Source organism: Phascolarctos cinereus, unplaced genomic scaffold (genome assembly GCF_003287225.1).
Source record: "Phascolarctos cinereus isolate Bilbo 61053 unplaced genomic scaffold, phaCin_HiC Scaffold_2;HRSCAF=192, whole genome shotgun sequence".
Classification (NCBI taxonomy): Eukaryota; Metazoa; Chordata; class Mammalia; order Diprotodontia; family Phascolarctidae; genus Phascolarctos; species Phascolarctos cinereus.
In genome coordinates, this window is record NW_027555625.1 from 132,333,882 (window position 1) to 132,360,652 (window position 26,771).

The following is a 26,771-nucleotide window of genomic DNA, read 5'->3' on the forward strand; positions in this document are numbered from 1 at the left end:
CTCCAGGGGAAAAAGTGAGGCTGTTGACTCTGCACAGTCCTCCCTCACTTAAATCCAATTCACTTGCATGTCATGGTCCTCTTTGAAAATGAAGGACAAACAGCAAGCTCCCAATCATTCTTTCTCTACTACATTTGAACAATAACACACAGAGCTTAGTAATGTGGGTAGTTAACAACTTGATCACATTTGCCAGTTTAAGAGACAAAACAAATGTTTAAAGATAGAAAGATATTCAAAATTTTAAGATACAAAAACAAACTTTTTGGTACCACTGAATAAATCCAGAAAGAGATTTCCAAGAGACTAATGGGGGTGGTGGTGTCCTTTTATGCAGACCACTTCTACGTATGCATTTTTAAAGCATCAAGTAAGTCTTCTAGGAAGGTATAAATTAGGGAAAGACAGGGAATTTACAAAAGACTTTATAAAGAAAGATAGGTTAAATGAAAGGTCCTTTATTAGTTTCAGTTATTTTAGTGATCTTTTAGATACCAGCAGTGGACCTGGCCAGGTCGTCTTCTACCTCAGTGTCATCCTTGACTCCCCATTCTCATTCACCCCACATATCCAGTCCATTGCTGAATCTTGTTTTTACCTTAAAAAAGTCTGTGGTATATATTGCTATCTCTCCCTCACAAATCCCCAACTCTAGTTCAGGCCCTCATTCTTGCCTGGAATGTTGAAATAGTCTTTTGTCTGGTTTCTCTACCTCAAATGTCTTCTCACTCCAATCCATCTTCCACTCAGATGCCAAATAAATTTTCCTAAAGTGTTGGTCTGACCATATATCCCTCTGATAAGCATGCTCCAGGGACTCTTATTATCTTTAGTATCAAATATAAACTTTTCTGCTTGGCATTCAAAGCTCTTCAAAATCAGGACCCTTTTTGCCTTTCTAATCTTCTTACACTTCACTACCCTCCATGTAATTCATGATATATGTTCATACCTATATCATATCTATACATAGATATGTGTAGAGCTATAGTTCTATATATAAGTTTATATAAATAAAATGTGTATAGATATCTATATATTTGCACCTGTATAAATGATGAGGGTGTAAATATATCTACATCTGTACCCTTCTATCTGTCTGTCTGTCTATCTGTCTATCTATCTATCTATCCATCTATCTATCTATCCATCTGTTCTCAACCAGAGGGTGTCTTCTAACATCTTAGACATTGTGTATGGAAGATTTAATAAAAGAACATAGACAAAAATCACAAAGGATAAGGTGTGAATAGGTTGTCCTTTTTTATGATGGAGATTACATACATTGGAAAGATCACCAGTATGGAGAAGTAAAGGAGTTATTAGTTTGAAATATTTTCATAGATCATAGGAATTTTAAAGCATGAACTTTATGAAAAAAGGAGCATGGCATTTCTTGGTGAGTTAAAGTTGAGGTTTCTTTCTATTAGGGACATGTGGATTCTATTAATCTGTACTTTGCTTTCTGTTTTCAAAAAAATTCTGAGTAATTTTCTTTTGTGTTTTCCTGAAGTATAGTATCCCTGCTTCCAACAACTTTTAATTCTTTATGTTTTTTTGGGGGGAAGATTTTGTTGTTTATATTATCTTTGTTAAACCCATTTTCAAGAGAAGTTGCTTTGGTTTAGAGAAAACTCATGTTCTTTCATTCTTATTTTAAAAATTTCACTCTTATCAATTTTTCTTCCTCCTCCATACTTCTGAGTTGCAAATTTGCTGTTCTCTTTGTTTTTGCAAAAATCCTCATTTTATTATAATTTAGAATATAAGGGAAGAAAGGAGAAAGAAATAAACATTTGTTAAATGTTTACTAGCTGTTCACACAGCTAGTTAAGTGTCTGAGGCTGAATTTGAACTCAGGTCTTCTTTATTTCAGGCCCAATACTCTATCCACTGCACCACCTAGCTGCCTTCATTTGATCTTTATAACAACCTTGTGAAGTAGGTGCTGCTATTATTCCCATTTCAAGGCTGATGAAATTGAGGCAAACAGAGGTTAAGTGACTTGCCTGGGCTCACACAGCTAGTCACACAGATCTGATTTGAACTAGGGTCTTCTTTGCTCCAGGCCCAGTGCTGTAGCCACTGCACCATCTAGCAGCCTTCTGGTAATACTATGCCCCTTCATTTGTATTTTTTATTATTATTTAATGAGTTTGTAAGGCCATTTTTTTCTGAATAAATTTTAATATTATTTTATAAAGCATCCTCTTGGTTATTTGGTCGATATAATATTAGATCTGAGAAATTTAGTATTTTTATTTTTTATTATATTGACACAGCTAAACCATGAGTAGTGAATAGCTTTCCAAATATTTGTCTCCTATTTCTTTTTTTATTTAAAAAGTTTTCACTTATTACACTTTAACCTTTTTTGAAAATTTTTCCAGATATATTTCTCTCTCTCTAATCTTATAACAAAGTCCTTATAGTCCTTATAACAAAGAATAAAAAAGAATGAAAAAGAAGAAAAATACTTCAGCAAAACTAGTCATATTGATGTATTGATATAATAGGGAAAATTTATGAGTTTTTTAACATTCATAGTTTCTCACCTCTACCAAAAAGTGTATTTTTTCATCTCCTTTTCAGGGCCAAATTTAGCCATTATAATTATGCAGTTTTCAGTTTCATTTTTCTTTCCTGTAGTTCTTTCCACTTACCTTGTGTAGTCATTGTATATATTGTTTGTCTCCCCCTCCCCTACCCCCTGGTTCTCCTAATTTTATTTTTATCAGCTCATAAAGTACTTCCCATGCTTTCTTGAATGATCCATAGTTAAATTTTTGTTTACAGTGTATCCCATTACATTCATGCACCATAAGTTGTTTAAACATTTTTTTGTTTGAAATTTTCTTTTATCTTGAACTTAAATTAAAAAAGAATATTTCTATGTACATAGCAGTAAACAAAAATAGCATTCTATATAAAACTATGAATCTTCATTTTATACCACTTTTTTAAAAGTACATAATAAATTCTATATGTTACTTTCAAAATTTTCCTGATTGTTCTTCCTTCTGAAATTCTGTGCATTAAAAATAGTTGCTGTAGTCCTCTTTTTGGTCATATCACTACTGCTAAATTATGCTTCTCTATAGTCTCTTTCCCCAGTTAAAAACTGAGAGGAAAAAAAGAAGAGAAAAATCCCTGGTAACAAATAAGTACAGTCAAAAAAATTCATTCTCAAGAGATGGGTAACATATTTCAGCACAGACCTTCTAGAAACATGATTGGTTGTTATATTAATCAGAGTTCTAAAGCCTTTCAAAATTGTTTTTTTTACAATGTTTTTGTTCTTGTGTGAATTGTTCTTTTAATCTCCTCACCCTGGATAAGTTTATATCTATCCAGGAATCTCTGAAATTATCTTCATCGTGTCTTAAGGTGCAATGATACTCCATTACATTTATGAACCACAATCTATTCATTTGTTCCTCAATTGCCAAAGAGGCAATGTTAGGCCCCATTTTAGATTCTAGATCTTTCTTTTCTTTTTTCCCCTTTTAATCTACCTTTCTCAGTTGAGGAGTTTATTTTGCTTGTGAATATTCTCTCCTGGCATTAGCCTTCCTCTTAACCTTCCCTCTGTTTCTTGTTTTTCTGTTGAGTTTGATTTATTTCTACGTCAAATTGTGTTTGTATCAAACCCTGCTTTTTCTGTTCTAGAGGAGAATGAGGTTCATTTGATGACCACTATGACCACACCTTCCTCCATGTTTTTATACTCTTTGTCTTACATAGCAAATCCTACTTCATTCTTCCTGTATACAACATGGTATTCTTCTGTTTGCAGAAGAGAACAAGTCTATATTTAGGGTGGACTGCTTTTTTTTTTCTTCTTTGTAATCAGTGGATTCCTTCTTTCTCTTCTTTGTCCAATTCTTCCAGTAGATCTGGGTAAGTTTCATTTATTTCTTGAATTATATAGTCGTATTCTTCTTGTTAGATCATGATTTCTGTTTGATTAATTGAGTTTTCAAGGAATGTGTTTCTTACACAAGGTTGACTACTTCCCCTTCTAAACCATCTATTTTCCTTTGAATGCTTTCTTACATAGTTTTTATTTTATTTCTTATTTCTTGATTCATGTGTTCTAGGCACTCATGGAGTCCCTTTTGAAAATACATTTATTGGAGGGTAGAGCCAATATGGTGGAGTAAAAGCAGTGACTTCCTTGAGCTCTCCCCCAACCCCTCCAAAAACCTGTAAAAAATGGCTCTAGGGGGCAGCTAAGTGGCACAGTGGATAGAGCACCTGCCGTGAAGTTAGGAGAACCTGAGTTCAAATCCGGTCTCAGACCAAATAGTTGACTTACTAGGTGTGTGACCCTGGACAAGTCAACCCCAATTGCCTAAAAAATCACTGGCTCTAATCAAATGGTAGAGCAGCAGAATCCACAAAAAGACAGAATGAAACAAATTTCTAGCCCAAGGCAACCTCGATGGTTGATTAGAAAGGTCTGTTACACTGGTCTGGCAGAGGAGCGCAGTTCAGCGTGGGCACACAGGCAAAGACTGGGCCTCAGTGAACCTGGAGCAGTCCTCAGGGAATTGAATCAAAGGGAGCTGTGGTGGTTTCCAGACTTCTCAACTTACAAACACCAAAGACGGCTTAGAAGGTCAGTAGGAAAAGTTTGTCAGACCATGGTGAGAGAGGAGCTTTGTCCTGGCCCCAGTTCCAGTGCAGCCCGGGGATGGCAGTTGCTTCCTGAGCTCTTGGCCAACAGACAGAGGGGGAATCGAGTGGCTGATCAGAGGGGGATTGCAGGGATCTGTTGGCTGGTGCTGAGGGAGGATTCTGTTGCTTTTCCTGTGCTTGGATCTGAATTACAGTGCTGGGTGGTGGTCCTGAGGCAAGGAAAAGTGCTGGCTAGGAAAAGTGGAGATTGTGGTGGTGGTACAGAGAGAATCCCCCTCACAGTTCCAAGGCAGAAACGAGTGCTTTTGGTCACTCATAGACCAGATTGCAGGCCAGGAAAGGAGTATACACCTCACCCTTGATTGTACTACCTTGGAAGTACTGAAAATTTACAAGTCCCTAGAAATATCTCTGAAAACAGCTGCACAAGAACCCTGAACCTTGGGACAGTACATTCTCCACACTGGAAGCAGACCCCTACTTCCTTAGCAGAGAGCTTAAAACTCAAGTAATTGGCTGGGAACATGAGCAAATGGCACAAAAAGGTCAGACCGTAGAAGCTTACTTTGGTGACAAAGATCAAAACATACAACCAGAAGAAGACAACAAAGTCACAGCTCCTACATCCAAACTCTCCAAGAAAAATATGAATCAGTCCCAGGCCATGGAAGAGCTCAGAAAGGATTTTGAAAAGCAAGTAAGAGAAGTAGAGGAAAAACTGAGAAGAAAAATGAGAGTGATGCAAGAAAATCATGAAAAATAAGTCAACAACTTGCTAAAGGAGACCCAAAAAAATACTGAGGAAAATAACACCTTAAAAAATAGTCTAACCCAAATGGCAAAAGAGGTCCAAAAAGCCAGAGGAGAAAAATGCCTTAAGAAGCAGAATTGGAGAAATGGAAAAAGAAGTCCAAAAGCTCACTGAAGAAAATATTTCCTTCAAAGTTAGAAAGGTGCAAATGGAAGCTAATGATTTTATGAGAAATCAAAACATTATAAAACAAAACCAACTGAATGAAAAAATAGAAGACAGTGTGAAATATCTTATTGGAAAAACAACTGACATGGAAAATAGATCCAGGAGAGAGAATTTTAAAATTATTGGACTATCTGAAAGCCATGATCAAGAAAAGAGCCTAGACATCATCTTTCAAAAAATTATCGAGGAAAACCGCCCTGATACTCTAGGACCAGAGGGAAAAATAGAAATTGAAAGAATCTACCAGTCTCCTCCTGAAAGTGATCCACAAAGGGAAACTCCTAGGAATATTATAGCCAAATTCCAGAATTTCCAGGTCAAGGATAAAATATTGCAGTCAGCCAGAAAGAAACAATTCAAGTATTGTGGAAACACAATCAGGATAACACAAGATTTAGCAGCTTCTACATTAAGAGACTGCAGGGCTGGGAATATGATATTCTGGAGGGCAAAGGAGATAGGATTACAACCAAAAATCACCTACCCAGCAAAATGGGTATTATATTATACCCAGTATAATCCTTCAGGGGAAAAAATGGTCATTCAGTGAAATAGGGGACTTTCAAGCATTCTTGATGAAAAGACCAGAACTGAATAGAAAATTTGACTTTCAAATACAAGACTCAAGTGAAACATGAAGAGGTAAGCAGGAAAGAGAAATCATAAGAGACTTATTAAGATTAAACTGTTTACATTCCTGTATGGAAAGATGATGTTTGTAACTCTTGAGACCTTTGTCAGTATTAGGGTAGTTGGAGGGTAAAAATTATATCTCTGTGTGTGTGTGTGTGCATAAATATAGATAAATAGATAGATAGATAGATAGATAGATAGATAGATAGATAGATAGATAGATAGATAGATAGATAGAGGGCACAGGGTGAGTTGAAGGTGAAGGGGTGATATTTGGAGAATAAAATTAATGGATGAGAGTATTATAGTGGGAGGAGAAAGGGAGAGGGAGAATGAGGTAAATTATCTCACATAAAACAGACAAGAAAAGGCTTTTACAGTGGAGGGGAAATGGGGAAAGGTGAGAGGGAATGAGTGAATCTTGTTCTCATCAGATTTGTCTTAAGGAGGGCATAACATACACACTCAATTGGATATAGAAATCTATCTTACACTTCAGGAAAATGGAGGAAGGGGGCAAGAGAGCAGGGGGATGATAGAGGGGAGGGCAGATTGGGGGAGGCGGTAATCAGAAGCAAACACTTCTAAGAAGGTACAGGGTCAAAAGAGAGAGTAGAATAAATGGGGGGCAGGATAGGATGAATGGAAATATAGTTAGTTTTCTACAGAATGACTACTGCAGAAGTGTTTTGTATGACTACACATGTATAATCCATATCGAGTTGCTTGTCTTCTCAACAAGTGTGGGTAGAAGGGAGGAAGGGAGAAAGTTTGTAACCCAAAGTTTTAAAAACACGTTATAAAAAAAATTGTTTTCACATGCAACTGGGAAATAAGAAGTACAGGAAATGGGGTATAGAAATTGATTATCTTTCCCTAAAATAGAAAGAAATAGAAGAAGGGAATAAGAGAAGGGGGTGTGTGAGATAGAAGGGAGGGCAGATTATGGGAAGGGGTGTTCAGAATGCATGCCATCTTGGGGTGGGGAGAGGGATGAGATAGGGAGAAAATTTGGAACTCAAAATCTTGTGGAAGTAAATGTTGAAAACTAAAAACAATTTAAAAATTAAGAAAAAGTAAAAAGTGAAGGAAAATAGCCTAGCAGCAGCAGATTTCACATTATTTTGCAAAGTAGTAACCTACCAAACAAGCTGGTAGTGACCAAGAAATGGAGTGGTGTAATAGATTAGGTACACAATACACAGTAGTTAATGACCATAGTAATCTAGTGCTTGATGAATCCAAAGATCCAAGCTTTTGAGGAAAGAACTCAGCATCTGACAAAAATTGCTGGGAAAACTGAGGACAATTTGGCAGAAAATAGGAATAGATCAACATCTCACTCTGTATACCAAGATAAGATCAAAATGTGTATAGACATAACAGTTGACATCATAAGTAAATGAGGGGAGCAAGGAAAAATAAACCTGTCAGATCAATAGATAAGGGAAGAATTTATGACCAAGCAAGAAATAGAAAGGATTGCAGGAAGTGAAATGGATTATTTTGACTATATGAAATGAAAAAGATTTTTCATAAACAAAACCAATGCTGCCAAAATTAGAAAGAAAACTGGAAACGGGGGAAAATATTTGTAGCAAGTTTCTCTGATAAAGGCCTTGTTACTCAAATATGTTGAGAACTGAGACCAATTTATAGAAATAAAAGTCATTCCTCCATTGATAAATGGTCAAAGGATATGAACAGGTAGTTTTCAGAAGAAGTCAAAACTATTGGACAAATGCAAGTTAAAAAAACTCAAGTACCATGACAGAAAAGGAAAAAAGACAAATGTGTGAGGGGATGTGGAAAAATTGGGGCAGTAATGTACTGTTGGTGGACTACTGAACTGTTCCAACCACTCTGAAGAACAATTTGGAATTATGCCCAAAGAGCTATAAAAACTGTGCATACACTTTGACCAGCAATACCACTACTAGATGTATACCCCAAAGAGATCAAAGGAAAAATAAAAGTACCTACATGTACAAAAATATTTATAGCACCTCTTTTTTGTGCTGTTAAAGAATTAGAAATAGAAAGGAATGGCTGAACAAATTGTGACACATTGTGATTGTGATAAACTACTATTGTGCTATTAGAAGTAACAGGCAGAAAGCTTTTTGAAAAACCTGGGAAGACTTATATGAACTGATGCAAAGTGAAATAAGTAGAATGAAGACAATAATCCAAGACAATTCCAAGGAACCATGATGAAAAAAACTATCTACAGAGAGGGAGAGAGAGAGAGAGAGAACTGATGAGTTCTGAATGCATATTGAAACATAATTTTTTAAACTTTCTTTTTTTCCCTTTTTCTTTTTGGTCTGTTTCTTTCTGCAACATGGCTAATATAGAAATCTGCTTTACAATGACTTCACATGTATAATAAATATGATATTCCTTGCCTTGTCATGGAGGAGGGAGGGGCAGAAGGGAAGGAAAGAATTTGGAACTCAAAATTTTTTAAAATGAATGTTAGAAATTTTTAGATGTAGTTTAGACCTATTTGATAAAATAAATAAAATATGTTAAAAATAAAATTTCTGAAAATGCTCTAAATCACTATGGATTAGAGAAATGCAAATTAAATCGACTCTGAGGTATCACCTCAAATCTATCAAATGGGCTAACATGATAGAAAAGGAAAATGGTAAATGTTGGAGGGGATGTGGGAAAATTGGGACACTAATGTTTATTATTGGTGGAGTTGTGAAGTGATCTAGCCATTCCGGAAAACAATTTGGAACTATGCCCCAAAGGACAATGAAACTGTGTATACCCTTTGATCCAGCAATACCACTACTAGATCTATATTCCAAAGAGATCATAAAAAAGGGAAAAGGACCTACATGTACAAAAATATTTATAGTAGTTCTTTTTGTGGTGGCAAAGAATTAGAAATTGAGGGAATCCTTATCAATTGGGGATTGGCTGAAAAAGTTGTGGTATATGAATGTAATGTAATACTGTTGTGCTATAAGAAATGGTGAGCAGGCAGATTTCAGAAAAAAAAAAACACCTGGGAAGACTTACATGAACTGATACTGAGTGATCAGAACCAGGAGAACATTATACATAGTAACAACAACAGTGCGTGATAATCAAGTGTGATACACTTAGCTATTCTCAGCAATACAATGATCTGAAACAATTCCAGAAGACAAATAGTGGAAAATACTACATCCAGGTAAGGAACTAGGAGTCTGAATGCAGATGGAATCATGGTATTTTCCACTAATTTTGTTTTGTTTTTATTTTCATGATTTTTCCTTTTTATTCTATTTCTTCTTTCACAACTTGAATAATGTAGAAATATGTTTAACATGATTACCCATGTATAACCTATATCGGATTGCTTGCCATCATGTGGAAGGGGGAGGGAGAAAAATTTGGAACTCAATCTTACCAAAATGAATGTTGAAAACTAAAAAAAAAAAACAGTTCACAAAAATAAAGTCAGATTTAAACAAAAAAAATTCTGTTAAGGAAAAAAGTAGTATTCCTTTGTTCTGTAATAGCAGTGAATTTTGGTATTAATCATTCTAGCCTGGATAACTTTAAAAAAAATCCTTTGGAATTATGAATCAGTACTTCTTGTTTTATAATTATTAATTTTAATTAGTCTTAATTATTTTTATAAATAACTAGACCTTAGAATTTATAGGAAATGATATAGTGATTGTATAGTCCATCACCTCAATTTGCAGATAAGAAACTACAAAATTAACCCAAACAATTTAAGGTTATTCTCATAATATAACTTCAAACAGTTGTATAGTTGGAGGCTTCCCTTTTCTGTATTTCTTCGCAAATTTGATGTAGCAAAATGTACTGGGTTTAAAGAAAAACAACTGATGATCCAATTTATTTTTAGGAAGTCCAATGGTATGAAAGTATTTAGTACCTGTAGTATGGCAGACTTTAAGAATTTTGTATCAACAAAAAAGCCTGAATGTCTTCAAAATCGACCACACTTAGATCCATCCTACAGGACTTCCACTTGTGGTAATGGCATCCGGGAAATTGATGAAGAATGTGACTGTGGCACTGACCAAGTGAGTGATGAATATTAAGATTTTTTTTTAAAAAAAAAGTAATTTCATGCTACTTTTCTTTACTCTTTCTATAGTACCCCAGTTAGTCAGTCAATAAACATTTTTGAAATGCCTATTTGCCAGGCACTGTGCTGGGGATACAAATATGAAACAAGAAAGACAGTCCTTGCCCTCAAAGAGTGTACAGTATAATGGGAGAAGACAAATTACAAAAGGAAGCTGAAAAGAGGGGTCATAGCTGGGTACAGAGGTAACTGATGTGGGGACATAATGTAGGAATCAGTAAGAAAAGTCCCAAGTGAGCCTAAGTGAGATGGTGAGAAATGAGAAGATGTTTGACCTGGGATTTCTCCTTCAATGGGAGTTTGGAGTTCATCACCCACCTGAGAGTCAGAGGGTAAGTGATAAGATGAAATACCAAGGCTAATGGTATCTTAACAGATTTTACATTTCAAAATAAACATGGTTCATAGAGAAACATATGAAAAATATGAATAGTTCATGTTTATATATCATTATTTGATAAACAAAATACTTTTCTCCTGGCATAGTAAAAAAATCATTAGCCATATTTGACAGATGAAGAAACTTCATAAGGCTTAGTGGCCTCCACGTGGTCATGTGGCTCATAGAGGTGGATCCAACCTCGAAACCAAGCCTTTTGTTTCTAATCTAGTCCCTGTTCACTGTGCTATACTGCCTTTCAGTTTGCCTTATGTGAAATGTCTGCATTACCTTTTCCCCCTTGCCTGTTAAATTATCTTGATAGCCATCTAGGTATACAGGAACATGGGAAGATAATTTCATCTAGGAAAAAATATGGGGTCTCTGAATGCCTCATAAGTTTTCCATCCACAATCCGTCAACCAGAGTAGTACAAATGAGGAGAAATAGCTACAAAAAACAAAGCTCCAGTGAGCTTACAAAATTGTAAAAAGTAGCATTTTGTAGACTCAATCAATGAACAAGTAGTTATTAGGTGCCTACTATGTGCCAGGCGCTGAGTATATAAGTATAAAGAATGGAAGAAGCCCTATTCACAAGAAGCTCAGAACATACACAAAGAGCAAGAACCTATACAAATATATACATTATAAACATAAACTCAATAAATACAACTATATGCAAAGAAGCTAAATAGAGAGTTTTGGGAGGGAGGGTGCTAGCAGTTGGGGCATCAAGAAGGTCTCCATGTAAAAGATATTTCCTGAGCTGCATATAAAAGGAAGAGCTGCATATACAAAGCATAGATATGGAGGGATTGTGGGCTAGGGCAAAGGTACAAACATTGAAGATGAAGTATCATGAATGATGAACAGAGCGAAGACCAGTTTGGCTGGATCACAGAATGTGGGAGGAGGAACAATGTGTAATGACACTGAAAAGATAAGTTGAGGCCAGATCATGAAGACCTTTAAAAGCCAAACAGAAGAGTTTATATTTTATCTGAGGCAATAGGAAGTAAATAGAGTTTATTTAGCAGGGGAAATCACTTAAGGAAAATTACTTTGGCTGGAGTGGTGACAGACTTGGAGGAGAGAGATCAGTTAAGAAGTTATTATATTAATTTAAGTGAGAGTTATGAAGGTGTGAACCATGGTGTTATCTGTGTGAGTGTAGGGAAGGAGATAGATGTAAGAGATATTGTGAGCATAGGAACAGCAACACTTGTTATTGGAGAGGATTCTGGGAAGATGGTGGAGTAGGTCAGAAAATTCCAAGGTCTCCAGCTTTCCCCTGCAAACAAGATAATAATAGCACCTCAGAGTGAACATAGAAGGCTAAAAATAAATAAAAGTAGGAGCAAAACAGTGGTCATCCTGGGACCATTGAAGAAGATCTGAAGAAAAATCCCAGGATGATGTTGGGTCCCTGTGAAAAGTAAACACCTCCAAGCTAGGTCCACTTAAACAACAAGCAGCAAACCCTGGGGTTAGCTGTGTTGGGAAGCTGCCTTGGCTCCAGCCACAGGAACTTTTACCACTGGGACAGTGAGGGGAGTTGGGCATCTGAGCTGGTGAAGATCACAGGAACCTCTGCTGATAAGGAACGCCAGACCCATCTGTGCTTCAGAAATGTGGCTAGGGACAAGGAGGAACCAGTACAGCCCAGTGAGTGCAGAAGCAATGGGGAGGTGGGGTGTGGGGGAACACCACTGGCTGTGGGCACTTACAGGAGGCTGGAGGTCTTGGTTTCAGTTCCAGGCCAGAAGGGGGAACTGAAGGAGGATCTGAGGCCAGAGGCACCACCTACCATACCCCAGGGCTAGAGGTGATTACAAAAACCAAGCTGCTGCAAATAAAAACAAATGAACAGGGAAAGAAGAAAGAACCCGACCATAGAGAATTACTAGGGGAATAGAGAAGACCAGGGTTCATCTTCAGAGGAGGATACTGAATCAAAGAAATCCCCTTCTGCCCCAAAGAGAAATGTCAAATGGTCACCTGCCCAAAAAGAATTCATAGAAGAAATTAAAAAAGATTTTAAAAATCAAATGAGATTGAGGAGAAAAACTAAATTAAAAAGAAAAAAACAACCTAAGGAAAACAAGAAGATTATGAGTACAAAGTCAACCAATTTGAAAAGGAGATTCAGAGTGTTAAGGAAGAAAATGACTCCTTGAAAATCAGAATTGGGCAACAGAAAGCTAGCAAAGTTATAAGAGATCAAAGAATAACAAAATATAGAGAATGAAAAAATAGAATAGAATGTGAAACATCTTATAAGAAAAACAGCTGATCTGGAGAACAGATCAAGAAGAAAAAACATAAGAATAATTGGATTACCTGAAAGCTATGATCATAAAAAGAATCTTGACATAATAATACAAGAAATCATGAAGGAAAACTGTCCTGAAGCATTAGAATAAGAGGGGAAAGTAGAAATAGAAAAAAATCACTGATCACCACCTGAAAGAGATCCTGCAAGGAAAACCCACAGGAATATCATAGTCAAATTCTGAAACCCCCAGCTCAAGGAGAAAATATTACGAGCAACAAGAAAAAAACAAGTTAAATATGGTAGTGCCACAAGTAGAATCACACAAAACCTAGTAGCAGTGACACTAGAAGACTGCAGGTCTTGGAACGCTACATATCAAAGAGCAAAAGAACTGGGGTTGTGGTTGAAAATAACCTGCCCAACAAAAGTAAGCATAATTCTGAATGGAAAGAAAATGGATATTTAATGAATTGTCAGATTTTCAGGATTTTGTAAAAAAAACAAAAAGAAAAAGAAAAAATCCCCTGAATTTAATAGAAGATTTGACATACGAGAGAACTTTTTCAACAGCTTCCTGAAATTTTGCTTGATATTCCCATATTTGGAAGAGGTCTTGGGGTCTTTTGCATTTGGGTGCTATTTTTTAATGTGTATATTCTCTGGTATTTTCAAATTTCCATTAGTTAGAATACTGATGTATTAGCAAATGATTCCAGGCATAGGTGAGGAACAGCACTGAAGAAAACAGAACCGTAGTGTGATGATGAGTCTGCCCTTATTTAGAATAATAGTGCCTTCTCATTCAGGAGTGTGTAAGTTAAAAACAGAGAAGCCTACTAACCTCCTAGAGTATATATTGTGTATGTGTATATATATATATATATGTATATATATGTATATATATATATATGTATATATGTGTATATATATATATATATACATACATATATATGTATATATATGTATATGTATATATATGTGTATATATATAAATATATATATATGTATATATATGTATATATATATGTATATATGTATATATATATACATACATATATATATGTATATATATATGTATATGTATATATATGTATATATATACATATACATATATACATATATATATATATATATTATATATATATATATATATATATTTGTGTATGTATTTGTATGTATATTTGTATAATAGGTGGCCAGAAAAAAATATTAAAGGATTTTCTTCTGATTATTTTATATCTTGAATTGAAAATATGGATTCATAAAAAGACCCTGAGTGAAAGTACAAGGGTGTGTATCATTATTATGTGTATCTGTTCCTTTTATGTCTTTTGAGCTTCTCTATCCTTTTGGAGAAGTCATTTTAAATACGCTTGAAATAGTCTCTAGGGACTTCTGCTTCTGGGAGCCAAGATGGTGGAGTAAAAAGGCAGTCACTCTCACCCTCCCCTATGAACCTCTGAAAGCTCAGAAAATATCACCCCAGAAAAAACCCTGGAACAGCTGGACCAGAAGAAAGACATGGAGCAGCAGTGCAGTAGCCCAAGTAGCTTGACAGATTAACAGGAAAGGCCCCTCTTACCCTGGGGGAAGGGGAGCAGTATAGAATGGGAGGCATCCAGCCAGCTAGTGGAAAGCCCCACTTTAGCACACCAGGAGGAGATCCTGGTGCCTCGGCATTCTACAGTAAACAGGTCTCCCAGTGCCTCAGCAAAAATAAGGGAAGCAGCACTACAAAGGACCCCAGGCAGATAAACACCCTACAGCATTCATCTGAAGGAGCTGAAGAAAGCAACCTAGAATTGCTCTAAAGTTCCAGCCTTGCTGATTCCAGCCCAACACCAGGTAACCTGCCTCCAACTGCCAACATAAGAGGCCCCAGCACACAAAGCCAGTGACCAAGACCTAGGCTGCCAACACAAGGCCAGTGCCCTCTGCTCCCCAGCAGGAGAGCTCAATCTTTTTAAAGGCCAGGGAATAAAGAAACACCATGAGTAAAAAGAAACATACCATAGATTCATATCATGAGAAGAGTGAAGATCAAGACAGAAATTCTGAAGAGGACAGCATTGTCAACAAACCCACAGCTGCAACATGAAAAGGGAATATGAACTGGTCTGAAGCCCAAAAAGCCTTCTTAGAAGAGCTCAAGAAGGATTTTAAAAGTCAAATGAGAGAGGTAGAAGAGTCCTTAAAAAATACAATTGGCCAATTGGAAAAAAAGTACACTGAAGAAAACAAGTCCCTTAAAAATACAATTGGCCAATTGAAGAAGGAAGTACAAAAACTAACAGAAGAAAACAATCTGTTAAAAACTAGAATTGGACAAATGGAAACTAATGTCTCTATGAGAGAGCAAGAATCAGTCAAACAGAAACAAAAAAATGAAAAAATAGATGAAAATGTAAAATACCTCATTGGTAAAACAACTGACCTGGAAAATGATCAGGAGAGACAATTTAAAAATTATTGGACTACCTGAAAATCATGATGAAAAAAAAAGCCTGGACAGTATCTTTCAGGAAATCATAAAGGAAAACTCCTGAAGTCCTAGAACCAGAAGGAAAATAACCATAGAAAGAATCCACTGCTCACCACCTGAAAGAGATCCCAAATTGAAAATGCCAAGGAATATAATAGCAAAATTCCAAAATTACCAGATGAAAGAGAAGGTGCTGCAAGCAGCCAGAAAGAAACAATTTAAATATCATGGAACCACAGTCAGGATTACACAGGACCTTGCAGCTTCTACATTAAAAGACCGCAGGGCATGGAACATGATATTCCCTAAGGCAAAGGAGCTTGGAATGCAGCCAAGGATCAACTACCCAGCAAAAATGAGCATGATTTTCAAGGGAGGAGATGGATATTCAACAAATAGGGACTTCCAAACTTCCTGATAAAAAGACCAGAGCTCAACAAAAATTTGATCTTCAAGTACAGACTCAAGAAGGACATAAAAAGGTAAATGGGACAGAAAGATACAATATGTTGTTAATAAGGGCTGTTTACACCCTACAAGGGAATATGACACTTGCAACTTGAGAACTGTATTGTTATTACACCATGTTAAAGGAGTATACATAAAGGGGGATATTAGTTGACTTTGATGTAATGATAAAAAAAATCTAATCAAGTGGGTTAAATGGATCCAAATAAGTGGATTATCTGATCTTAGAAAATGTACTGAGAAAGGAGGAGGCAGACAAGGGTAAATTACATTACAGGAAAAGACACAAAATCCTATTACAGCAGAGGGAAAGAAGGGAGGGTGAGCATTGTTTGAACCTTACTCTCATCAGATTTGGCTCAAGAAGGGCATAAATAATCAGTTAGGTATAGAAATCTAACTTGCCCTATAGGCAGTAGGAGGAAAGGGGAAAGAAAAGGGAGGGGAAAAGAAGGGAGGAAGAAGCAGTAAGTAAAGGGGAAGAAAAGGGAAAGGGATAATAAAGGGAGGAGGGACTGAAGGAGGTGGTCAAAAGCAAAACACTAGTGAAGGGGGGAAAAAGGAGAAAGAAAAGCATAAAGGGGGAAAAGGATGGAGAAAAAGACACAGATAGTAATCATAACTGTGAATGTGAATGGGATGAACTCTCCCATAAAATGGAAACGGATTGCAGAATGGATTAAAAACCATAATCCTACAATATGTTGTTTACAGGAAACACATTTGAAAAAGAGTGACACATACAGGGTAAAGGTAAAAGGCTGGAGCAGAATATATTATGCTTCAGCTAAAGTGAAAAAAGCCAGGGTAGCAATCCTGATCTCAGACAAAGCAAAAGCAAAAATAGATCTCATCGAAAGAGATAAAGAAGGAAACTACATCCTGCTAAAAGGCACCATAGACAATGAAGTAATATCATTACTAAACATATATACACCAAATGGTATGGCATCCAGATTCTTAGAGGAGAAGTTCAGGGAGTAACAGGAAGAAATAGACAGCAAAACTATACTAGTGGGGACCTCAACCTCCCCCTTTCTCTACTAGATAAATCTAACCACAAAATAAACAAGAAAGAAGTTAAGGAGGTGAATAAAACATTAGAAAAGTTAGGTATGACAGACCTCTGGAGAAAAGTGAATGGAGATAGAAAGGAATATACTTTTTTCTGCAGTACATGGCACATACACAAAAATTGACCATGTACTAGGGCATAAAAACCTCACAATCCAATGCAGAAAGGCAGAAATATTAAATGCATCCTTTTCAGATCATGATGCAATAAAAATTATATGTAATAAAGGGCCATGGAAAGATAGACTAAAAAATAATTGGAAACTAAATAATCTAATCCTAAAAAATGATTGGGTCAAACAACAAATCATAGAAACAATCAATAATTTCATTCAAGAGAATGACAATAATGAGACAACATACCAAAACTATGGGATGCAGCAAAAGCAGTTCTTAGGGGAAGTTTTATATCTCATAATGCTTATTTAAATAAAATAGAAAAAATGGAGATTGATGAATTCGGCATCCAAGTAAAAGAAAAACTAAAAAAAAAAACAAAAAACAAATTAAAAATCCTCAAACACCAAATTAGAAATATTGAAAACCAAAGGAAAAATTAAATTGAAATTAAGAAAACTATTGAACTAATAAATAAAACTAAGAGCTGGTTTTATGAAAAAAAAAAAATAGATAAACCTTTGGTTAATTTAATTTAAAAAAGAAAGAAGAAAACCAAATTACTAGTATCAAGAATGAAAAGGGTGAAGCTACCACCAAGGAAGAGGAAATTAAAACAATAATTAGGAATTATTTTGCCCAACTATATGCCAACAAATTTGACAATCTTAGTGAGATGGATACATATTTACAAAAATATAAATTGCCCAGATTAACAGAAGAGGAAGTAAAATACTTAAATAACCCCATCTCAGAAAAAGAAATTGAATAAGTCATTGATGAACTCCCTAGGAAAAAATCTCCAGGGCCAGATGGATTTACATGCGAATTTTATCAAACATTTAAAGAACAATTAATTCCAATACTATATAGACTATTTGGGAAAATAGGTGAAGAAGGAGTCTTACCAAATTCTTTTATGATATAAATATGATGCTGATACCCAAACCGGAAAGAGTCAAAATAGAGAAAGAAAATTATAGACTAATTTCTCTAATGAATATAGATGCAAAAATTTTAAACAAAATACTAGCAATAGATTACAGCAACTTATCACAAGAATAATACACTATGACCAGGTAGGATTTATACCAGGAATGCAGGGTTGGTTCAATATTAGGAAAACTATCAGCATAATTGAGCATATCAACACCAAAACCAACAGAAACCACATGATCATCTCAATAGATGCAGAAAAAGCTTTAGACAAAATACAACACATTCCTATTAAAAACACTAGAAAGCATAGGTATAAATGGAGTCTTCCTTAAAATAATAAATAGCATATATCTAAAACCTTCAGAAAGCATAATATATAATGGGGAGAAGCTAGAAGCATTTCCAATGAGATCGGGGGTGAAATAAGGATGTCCATCATCACCACTTTAGTAGTAAGAGAAGAAAAATAAATGGAAGGTATTGGAACAGGCAAAGAAACAAAGCTATCACTCTTTGCAGATGACATGATGATATACTTAGAGAATCCTAGAGAATCAAGTAAAAAACTACTTGAAATAATAAACAACTTTAGCAAAGTTGCAGGCTATAAAATAAACCCACATAAATCATCAGCATTTCTGTATATTACCAACAAAACCCAACAACAAGAGATAGAAAGAGAAATTCCATTTAAACTTACTGTAGACATTATAAAATATTTAGGAGTACCTCCTGAAACAAACCCAGGAACTCTATGAACACAATTACTAAACGCTTTTCACACAAATAAAGTCAGATCTAAATAATTGGAAAAACATCAGTTGCTCATGGGTAGGCTGAGCTAATATAATAAAAATGACAATTCTACCTAAGCTAATTTACTTATTCAGTGCCATACCAATCAAACTAGCAAAAAATTATTTTATAGAGCTAGAAAAAATAATAACAAGATTCATTTGGAAACAAAAGGTCCAGAATATCAAAGGAACTAATGAAAAGAAATGCAGGGAAGGTGGCCTAGCAATTCCAGATCTTAAATTGTATTATAAAGCAGCAATCATCAAAACTGCTTGGTACTGGCTAAGAAATAGTGGTGGATCAGTGGAATAGGTTAAATATGCAAGACACAGTAGTCAATGACTATAGTAATCTATTATTTGATAAACCCAAAGACCCCAGCTTCTGGGATAAGAACCCACTCTTTGAAAAAAACTGCTGGGAAAACTGGAAAAGAGTATGGCAGAAACTAGGCATAGACCCAAATCTCACACCATATACCAAAATAAAGTCAAAATGGGTTCATGACTTAGATATAAAGGCTGATACATAAGTAAACTGGGAGAACAAGGAATAGTTTACCTATCAGATCTATGGACAACAGAAGAATTCATGACCAAACAGGAGATAGAGAACATTATGAAAAGCAAAATGGATAATTTTGATTACATTAAATTGGAAAGTTTTTGCACAGACAAAGCCAATGCAACTAAGATTAGAAGGAAGGTAGAAAATTGGGAAAGAATTTTTATAACCAGTCTCTCTGATAAGGCTCTCACTTCTAAAATATATAGAGAATTAAGACAAATTTATGAATACAAGCCATTCCCCAATTGATAAATGGTCAAAGGATATGAACAGACAGTTCTCAGATGAAGAAATTAAAGCCATCTATAGTCATATGAAAAAATGCTCTAAATCATTATTGATTAGAGAAATGCAAATCAAAACAACTCTGAGGTACCACATCACATCTGTCAGATTGGCCAACATGGCAAAATAGGAAAATGATGAATGTTGGAGAAGATGTGGGAAAATTGGAACCCTAATGCATTGTTGGTGGAGTTGTGAAATGATCCAACCATTTTGGAGAACAATTTGGAACTATGCCCAAAGGGCTATAAAAATGTGCATACCCTTTGACCCAGCAATAGCACTTCTAGGGCTATATCCCAAAGAGATCAACAAATGGGAAAAGGACCCACATGTAAAAAATATTCATAGCAGCTCTTTTTGTGGTGGCAAAGAATTGGAATTTGAGAGGATGGCCATCAATTGGGGAATGGCTGAGCAAGTTGTGGTATCTGAACATAATGGAATACTATTGTGCTATAAGAAATGATGAACAGGCTGACTTCAGAAAAATCTGGAAAGACTTGTATGGTCTGATACTGAGTGAAGGGAGCAGAACCAAGAGAATGTTGTACATAATAACAGCCACGTTGTGCAATGAGTAATATTGATCTCCAGAGGTCTTGTGATGGAAAATACTGTCCACATCCGAAGAAAGAACTATGGAAGTTGATTTGCTATTTTTTTTCTCTTCTGTTGAGTTTTGTTTCCTCTTTCTGATGGTTTCTCCTATTGGTCTTAATTTTTTACTTACAACATCACTAATGTGAAAATATGTTTAATAGGATTGTAAATGTATTGCCTATATCAGATTGTGCACTGTCTTGCGGAGGGTGGGGAGGAAGGGGGGGGAAATTTTAAACTCAAGAGCATGTGGAAGTGATTATTGATAAATCAAAATGAATTAATAAAAAATTAAAAAAAATCTCTAGGGCCTTGAATGATTCTCAAGGGCCATGGAGTATGTTGAACTATTAGAAAATTTTAGAGAAATTTTGTTCTAAATAAACAGAAAACTCAATTTTGTTGAGTTGTATGACTTATTAATAACATGAGTTAATCCAGTTTAAATAAAATAAATGCTTACATTATGTTTGTATGTGATATTAAGATTATCTTTTGTGTATAATCTTTAAAACAGTTTTCATCAATATTAAAATATCATATTTCAAACCAAAATTAAATTGGTCAAAACTTTATAGTAGTTTATTTATTTTCAGAGTTGCATTACATGTTGTGATAGTGCAAAATGTAAACTTAAAAGTGGAGCAGTATGTGCCCAAGGAGAGTGCTGTGAGAACTGTCAGGTAAGATCTGTGTTATTTCGGATGATGAAAGCCTATCCATGACTTTTTAATACTTTTGAATTAATATTAATTAATATTCCATTTTATTCTGCATCCCTCCCTGTTTTCCTTATAACCCTTACCCTTATAAGTTTCATGCAAGAGGTACACAATGTAGAAATCGTGCTGATTTGGACTGTGATCTCCCTGAATATTGTAATGGATCTTCAGAATTCTGCATGCCTGACTTACATGTTCAAGATGGACATGATTGCCGTTCCAGAACAGCTTACTGCTATAAAGGAAAATGCCCAGATCCAAATGCTCAGTGTAGAGAAATATTTGGTCAAGGTAATTATGATAAGTATCTGTGTTGCCCCAAAGGCTTAAAAAACTTTGGGAAATGGGTAAATTAACATCTTAGTGTTATTAAAAAAAATACATTTGAATTCTATTGTAAAAAATCTGTTAAGTTTATTTTTATTCATAAGTAACTTGTCATTTTTTTAGATTCATCTCTCGGTGCTATTGCTTGTTTTGAAGAACTTAATAGTAAGGCAGATCGGACAGGACACTGTGGTCGTCGGTGGACAACATTCCTACAGTGCCGATGGAGGCATGGTTTTTTTTTTATTAAAAAAAATTTTTCCTCAGCTTGTAAAACCAATTTTTAATATTCATTTAAAAAAATTGAGTTCCAAAATTTCTCTTTCCTTTGCTCATTTTCCCTCTCCCTGAGACAGAAAGCAATTTAATACCAGTTAGACATGTTCAATCAAGAAAAACATATCACCATAGTAGACATGTTGTGAAAGAAGACACAGACCTAAAGGAAAAAAAAGATGAAAAAAATACAGAAAGTGAAAACTAGTATGCTTAGATATGCATTCAGATTCCATCAGATCTTTCTCTGGAGGTGGATAGCAGCTTTCAACATAAGTCCGTTGGAATTGTCTTGGATCATTTTTCTGCTAAGAATAGCTGTCACTTGCAGTTGATCATTGTAAAGTACTACTGTTACTGTGTAACTTCTCTTGATTCTGCTCACTTAACTCTGCAGCAGTTCACACAAGTGAAACTTGCTTACACAAGAAAAACACAAAGGTTTTTCTGAAATCATCCTACTCATCATTTCTTATAGCACAATAATGTTCCATTACAATCATATATCACAACTTGTTCAGGCTTTCCTCAATTGATGGGCATTCCCTCAATGTCCAATTTTTTGCAACTAAAAAGAGAGCTGCTATAAATATATTTGTACAAATAGGTCCCCCCACTTTTTGGCTCTTTGGGATATGGACCTGGAGTACTATACTTGGATTAAAGGGTATGCACAGTTTTATAGCCCTTTGGGGACAGTTCCACATTGTTCTCCAGAATGGTTTTCTCAGTTTACAACTCTTCAAATGGTGCGTCAGTGTCCCTGTTTTCCCACATCCCTTTATTTTGCATTTCTGTCATATTAGCCAATCTGATAGCTTTTTATCATATTAGCCAATCTGATAGGTGTGAGGTGTCACCTCAAAGTTGTTTTAATTTTCGTTTCTGCAATCAATAGTGATTGAGAGCATTTATTCATATGACTATAGATACCTTTGAATTCTTTGTCTGAAAACTTTTCATATCCTTTGACCATTTATCAATTGGGGAATGACTAGTATTCTTACAAATTTGACTCTTATAAATTTGAGGCCTTTATCAGAAATACTTGCTGTAAAAATTGTTTCAAGCTCTTTTCTTTTCTTTTTATCTTGGTTGCATTGGTTTTGTTTGTGCAAAACCCTTTAAATTTGATATAATAAGAATTATTCATTATACATCTAGTATTGCTTTCTCTCTTGTTTGTTCATAAATTCTTCCCTTTTGCATAGATTTGAAAGATAAACTATTCCTTTCTTTCCTAATATGTTTATGGTATTACTATTTATATTTAAATCATGAACCCATTTTGATCTCATCTTGGTATACGGTATGAGATTGGTCTATACCTAGTTTCTGCCATACTGTTTTCTAGTTTTCCAGAAGTTTTTGTCAAATAGTGAGTTCTTGTCTCAAAAGTGTGGGTCTTTGGGTTTATCAAACACTTTATGGATAGACAATTTACTACTGAGTCTTGTGTACCTAATCTATTCCACTGATCTTTGAACTAGCTGAAGGAAGAGGGGAAACAAGGAAAGAGTGGTGTCTCTAACAATAAGAGAGTAAAAGATACCCAGAAGGAAGAAGAGCCCAAAAGTACATATTGCAGAGAGGTCAAGAAGGTTGAAGACTGAAAGAAAGTATTTTATTTCATAATTAAGAGGTCACCAAAGGTTGAATAAAGATTAGCTAGCAAGAGTGGAAGCATTGGATGGGGATAACTTATTCAGGAGTTTGGCTATGAAGGGCAGGAAGGAGATGGGATAGTATTTAGATAGGGTAGAAGTGTTGATATAATTCTTTTTCTTGGATTGGAGAAACCTGAACATGTTTATAGTCAGGAGGAAGTCATTGGAGATGGATAGATTGATGAGATGGTGGATATATCTCATTTGATATCCTAAACAAACACTAGATAACTACTTGTCAGGTATGTTGCAGAGGGAATTCTTTTTCAGGCATTGGTTGGGCTAGATGATCACTAAGACCCCTACAACTGTGAAATTCTGTGAATCTATGAAAATGAATGACAGAGGATTGGAACAAGGTTCCAAAGGAGGTAGGAGAGGATGAAGCCAAAGGTATACCAAGAGGAATTAATGTTACCTCTTCTTCTGTTACTAGAGGGAAAGAGAAAGATAATGATGTTCACTTCCACAGTAGCAAGATGGAAATTGAGGAAGATGCACTAAAATGACCCAAATATTCTTTCTTAAGTAATAGTCTAATTTATTTTCTGTGATCATGGGGTGTGTGTGTGTGTGTGTGTGTGTGTGTGTGTGTGTGTGTATGTGTATGTAGTGGAGGTGGAGATTGTTAGGTTGGAATCTGGAGGAGAAAATAAAACTTTTAGAACAATGGCTATGGTCAGGGGTGGGAAACCTGCAGCCTCAAGGGCATACATGGCCCTCTGTGTCTTGGGCTGAATCCAAACTTCATAGAACAAATATCCTTAATAGAAGGATTTCTTCCGTAAACTTGGACTCTGTCAAAAGGCCATACCCAAGGATGTAGAACGCCATGTTTCCACATCCCTGGCTATGGCTAAGGAATGTAGAAAGTAGGAGCTAAACTAGACAGAAAGATAAAAGGAAAATCAGGACAGTAAAGGAGTTTTTGTTTGGTCCTTAGTCATCTGGGACCCTTTGTGACCCCTTGGACCATACTGTCCATGGACTTTTCTTGGCAAAGATACTAGAGTGGTTTGCCATTTTCTTTTCCAGTGGCAGAGATTAAGTGATTTGTCCAAGGTCACACAGCTAGGCAGTTTCTGAGGCTGAATTTGAGCTCAGGTCTGAGCCCAGTGCTCTATCTACTATACCACCAAGCTGCCTCATAAAGGAGTTAGGGAAGTGAAACACAGACTTTAGAAACTTTTATGTAATTTATCCTTTTTCTTTGGTCTGCCCTTCCATTGCTTAATATTGGCAATAAAATTGATTTATCCTTTTTAAAGAATTCATTGTTTAGGTCAGAACTTTAAAATGTATTTCAGTTGTTATACAGCTACAATATTGTGATCAACTGCTAAATGGATAATAATAATTTTCCTCCTGACACATTTATAGGGACCTCCGCTGTGGAAAACTAATATGTGACTTTAAAAGTCGACAGCCATTTAATAGAACAGATGCAACTGCCATTTATGTTACTGCAAGAGGAAATACGTGTATCACCTTAGACTACTTGGCATCTGACAATTCTCAGGACCCCATGTTTGTACGTGATGGAGTCGCTTGTGGTTATAAAAAGGTAACAACAATTTATTTTTGTATCTTAAAAAGTGAGTCTGACCTTCAAGACAATTGGAACACATTTTTTTCTGTTATCCTAAACTTCAACCTTAAATTCTGTAAACTTTCTCAGATCCTTAAAAAGTAATGTAAGGTCTACAATATTTTTTGATGTACATAGATAGAAGACATAATAGTTAGTCTAGGATGAGGTGAGATCATTATGGATTGGAGTTGGACAGATAATCTTTCTGTTTTCATTGCATCTTTGGGGGTGGATGTAGTGGAGTTAGCAGTTTTAGCCTTCTCTTCTTTAATTGTTCAAGAATGAGAGATGGAAATAAAAAAAAGAAGAATGTCTTTAGGGGGATGAACTAGCATACATCTCCTCTAACAGAGAGATGTATCCATCTCATAAAGTGACTCTGATTTAACTCGTAAATACTTTTCTGGAGGTGGGCTCCTCAGCCGTGATGCAAACTTATCCTTGGCTATATGTATCCCTAGCTACCTCTTCACTTAGCTCTGCTTTCCAGTTGCCTAGACAACTGAGGGTATCTTTAGGCTTATGTAATTCTTTTGGTCCTAATTTCCTTTAATCACATTTTGGTACTAGGTAAAGCTTGGGTTCAGAATTGCCATTCCATGCAATATGTCTTTCTATTATCTAAGAAGTATAATAGATAGACCTATGACCACTTCCAAGACAAAGAAACAAAAAGGTATTTAGGAAAGCCCAGCTAACCTCTTAATAATTGTCATTCCCATTGCTTCTATATAACTACCAAAGGCCAATTCATTCATCAAATGCACAACTCACATTCATTATTATGATTTCATCATATCTTTCATGAACATGTAATAAACCATCTACTGACAATATGCCTTTGTCAATAGACAGCTAATTCATCAGCATTCTTACCATATTAATGAGAATTTCTAAAATCAATTTGATTTTCTAATTCATTCAACTAAAATAGATGTATTTAATCCAATATATGGAATCAGGCTCAAAACATGGTTATAACCAAACAACCTCTATAGAAAATATGTAACTAGTTAAATATTTTCTTTCTTGTAGCAGTATTAGCAACTGTCCTACTAATTAGCAACAGTAGGTGATGTCTTCAAGAAATGGAGGGGAAAAATCATAAAGTAAAAACAGTAATATCTGGCATTGTTAACAATGATTGGGGCCAATGACATCAGAAGGCAAGCTACCATCAAGACCATCACCCCTTTCTTTTTTTTTTTTGGCAATTGGGGTTAAGTGACTTTCCTAGGGTCACACAGCTAGTAAGTGTCAAGTGTTTGGTCTGAGGCTGGATTTGAACTCAGGTCCTCCTGACTTCAGGGCCAGTGCACCTAGCTGCCCCACCCCTTTATTTTTCCAATCTTTTCTACTCTGGGTATGGCATTTTCCTGACTAAGCAAGATCCCAACTTATTCTGCTCTAGTAACAATTATGTCTACTTAATTCTTAACAGTCTTTTTTATGGTCTGCTCAGATTTTACTGGCCAAATGTATATTACAAAATGGTAGTAGCACATTTCAAGAAACATTTCAAACCTGACATTTCCAGTCTTTTCTCCACACAAACAGATCTCAAAGCCAAATATAGTAGCTTAGAGGCGAAGCCTTCTCAGAAGTCTGCAAATTTTAGGGTTAAAATCTGTATTTTTTTGTAGCATTACATAAAGGAATTTCTTTAAAGAGCCTCTCAGAAGGTCAGAAGAGATGTGAACTTGGAATCACAACCTAGAAAATCCATTTCTGCTTGGTTTTTTAAAGCCCTTCATGATATGACTCATTCCTACCTTTCCAATCTTGTTTAAAGCCCTCTTACTCCCCCTCCCCCACCACTTACT

General features: G+C 35.6%; 1 protein-coding gene across 3 annotated transcripts in view; it reads left to right on the forward strand.

Moving 5' to 3' along the window:
• LOC110203206 (disintegrin and metalloproteinase domain-containing protein 2) overlaps nucleotides 1-26,771 on the forward strand; it is a 145,540-nt gene that overhangs the window by 89,376 nt on the left and 29,393 nt on the right. For all 3 annotated transcript variants that reach the window (XM_020979691.2, XM_020979693.2, XM_020979694.2), the window contains 5 exons: nucleotides 10,131-10,311; nucleotides 20,962-21,048; nucleotides 21,180-21,378; nucleotides 21,538-21,643; nucleotides 24,738-24,921. In XM_020979691.2, the coding sequence (XP_020835350.1) occupies nucleotides 10,131-10,311; nucleotides 20,962-21,048; nucleotides 21,180-21,378; nucleotides 21,538-21,643; nucleotides 24,738-24,921 (757 nt within the window). The remainder of the gene's footprint in view (nucleotides 1-10,130; nucleotides 10,312-20,961; nucleotides 21,049-21,179; nucleotides 21,379-21,537; nucleotides 21,644-24,737; nucleotides 24,922-26,771) is intronic.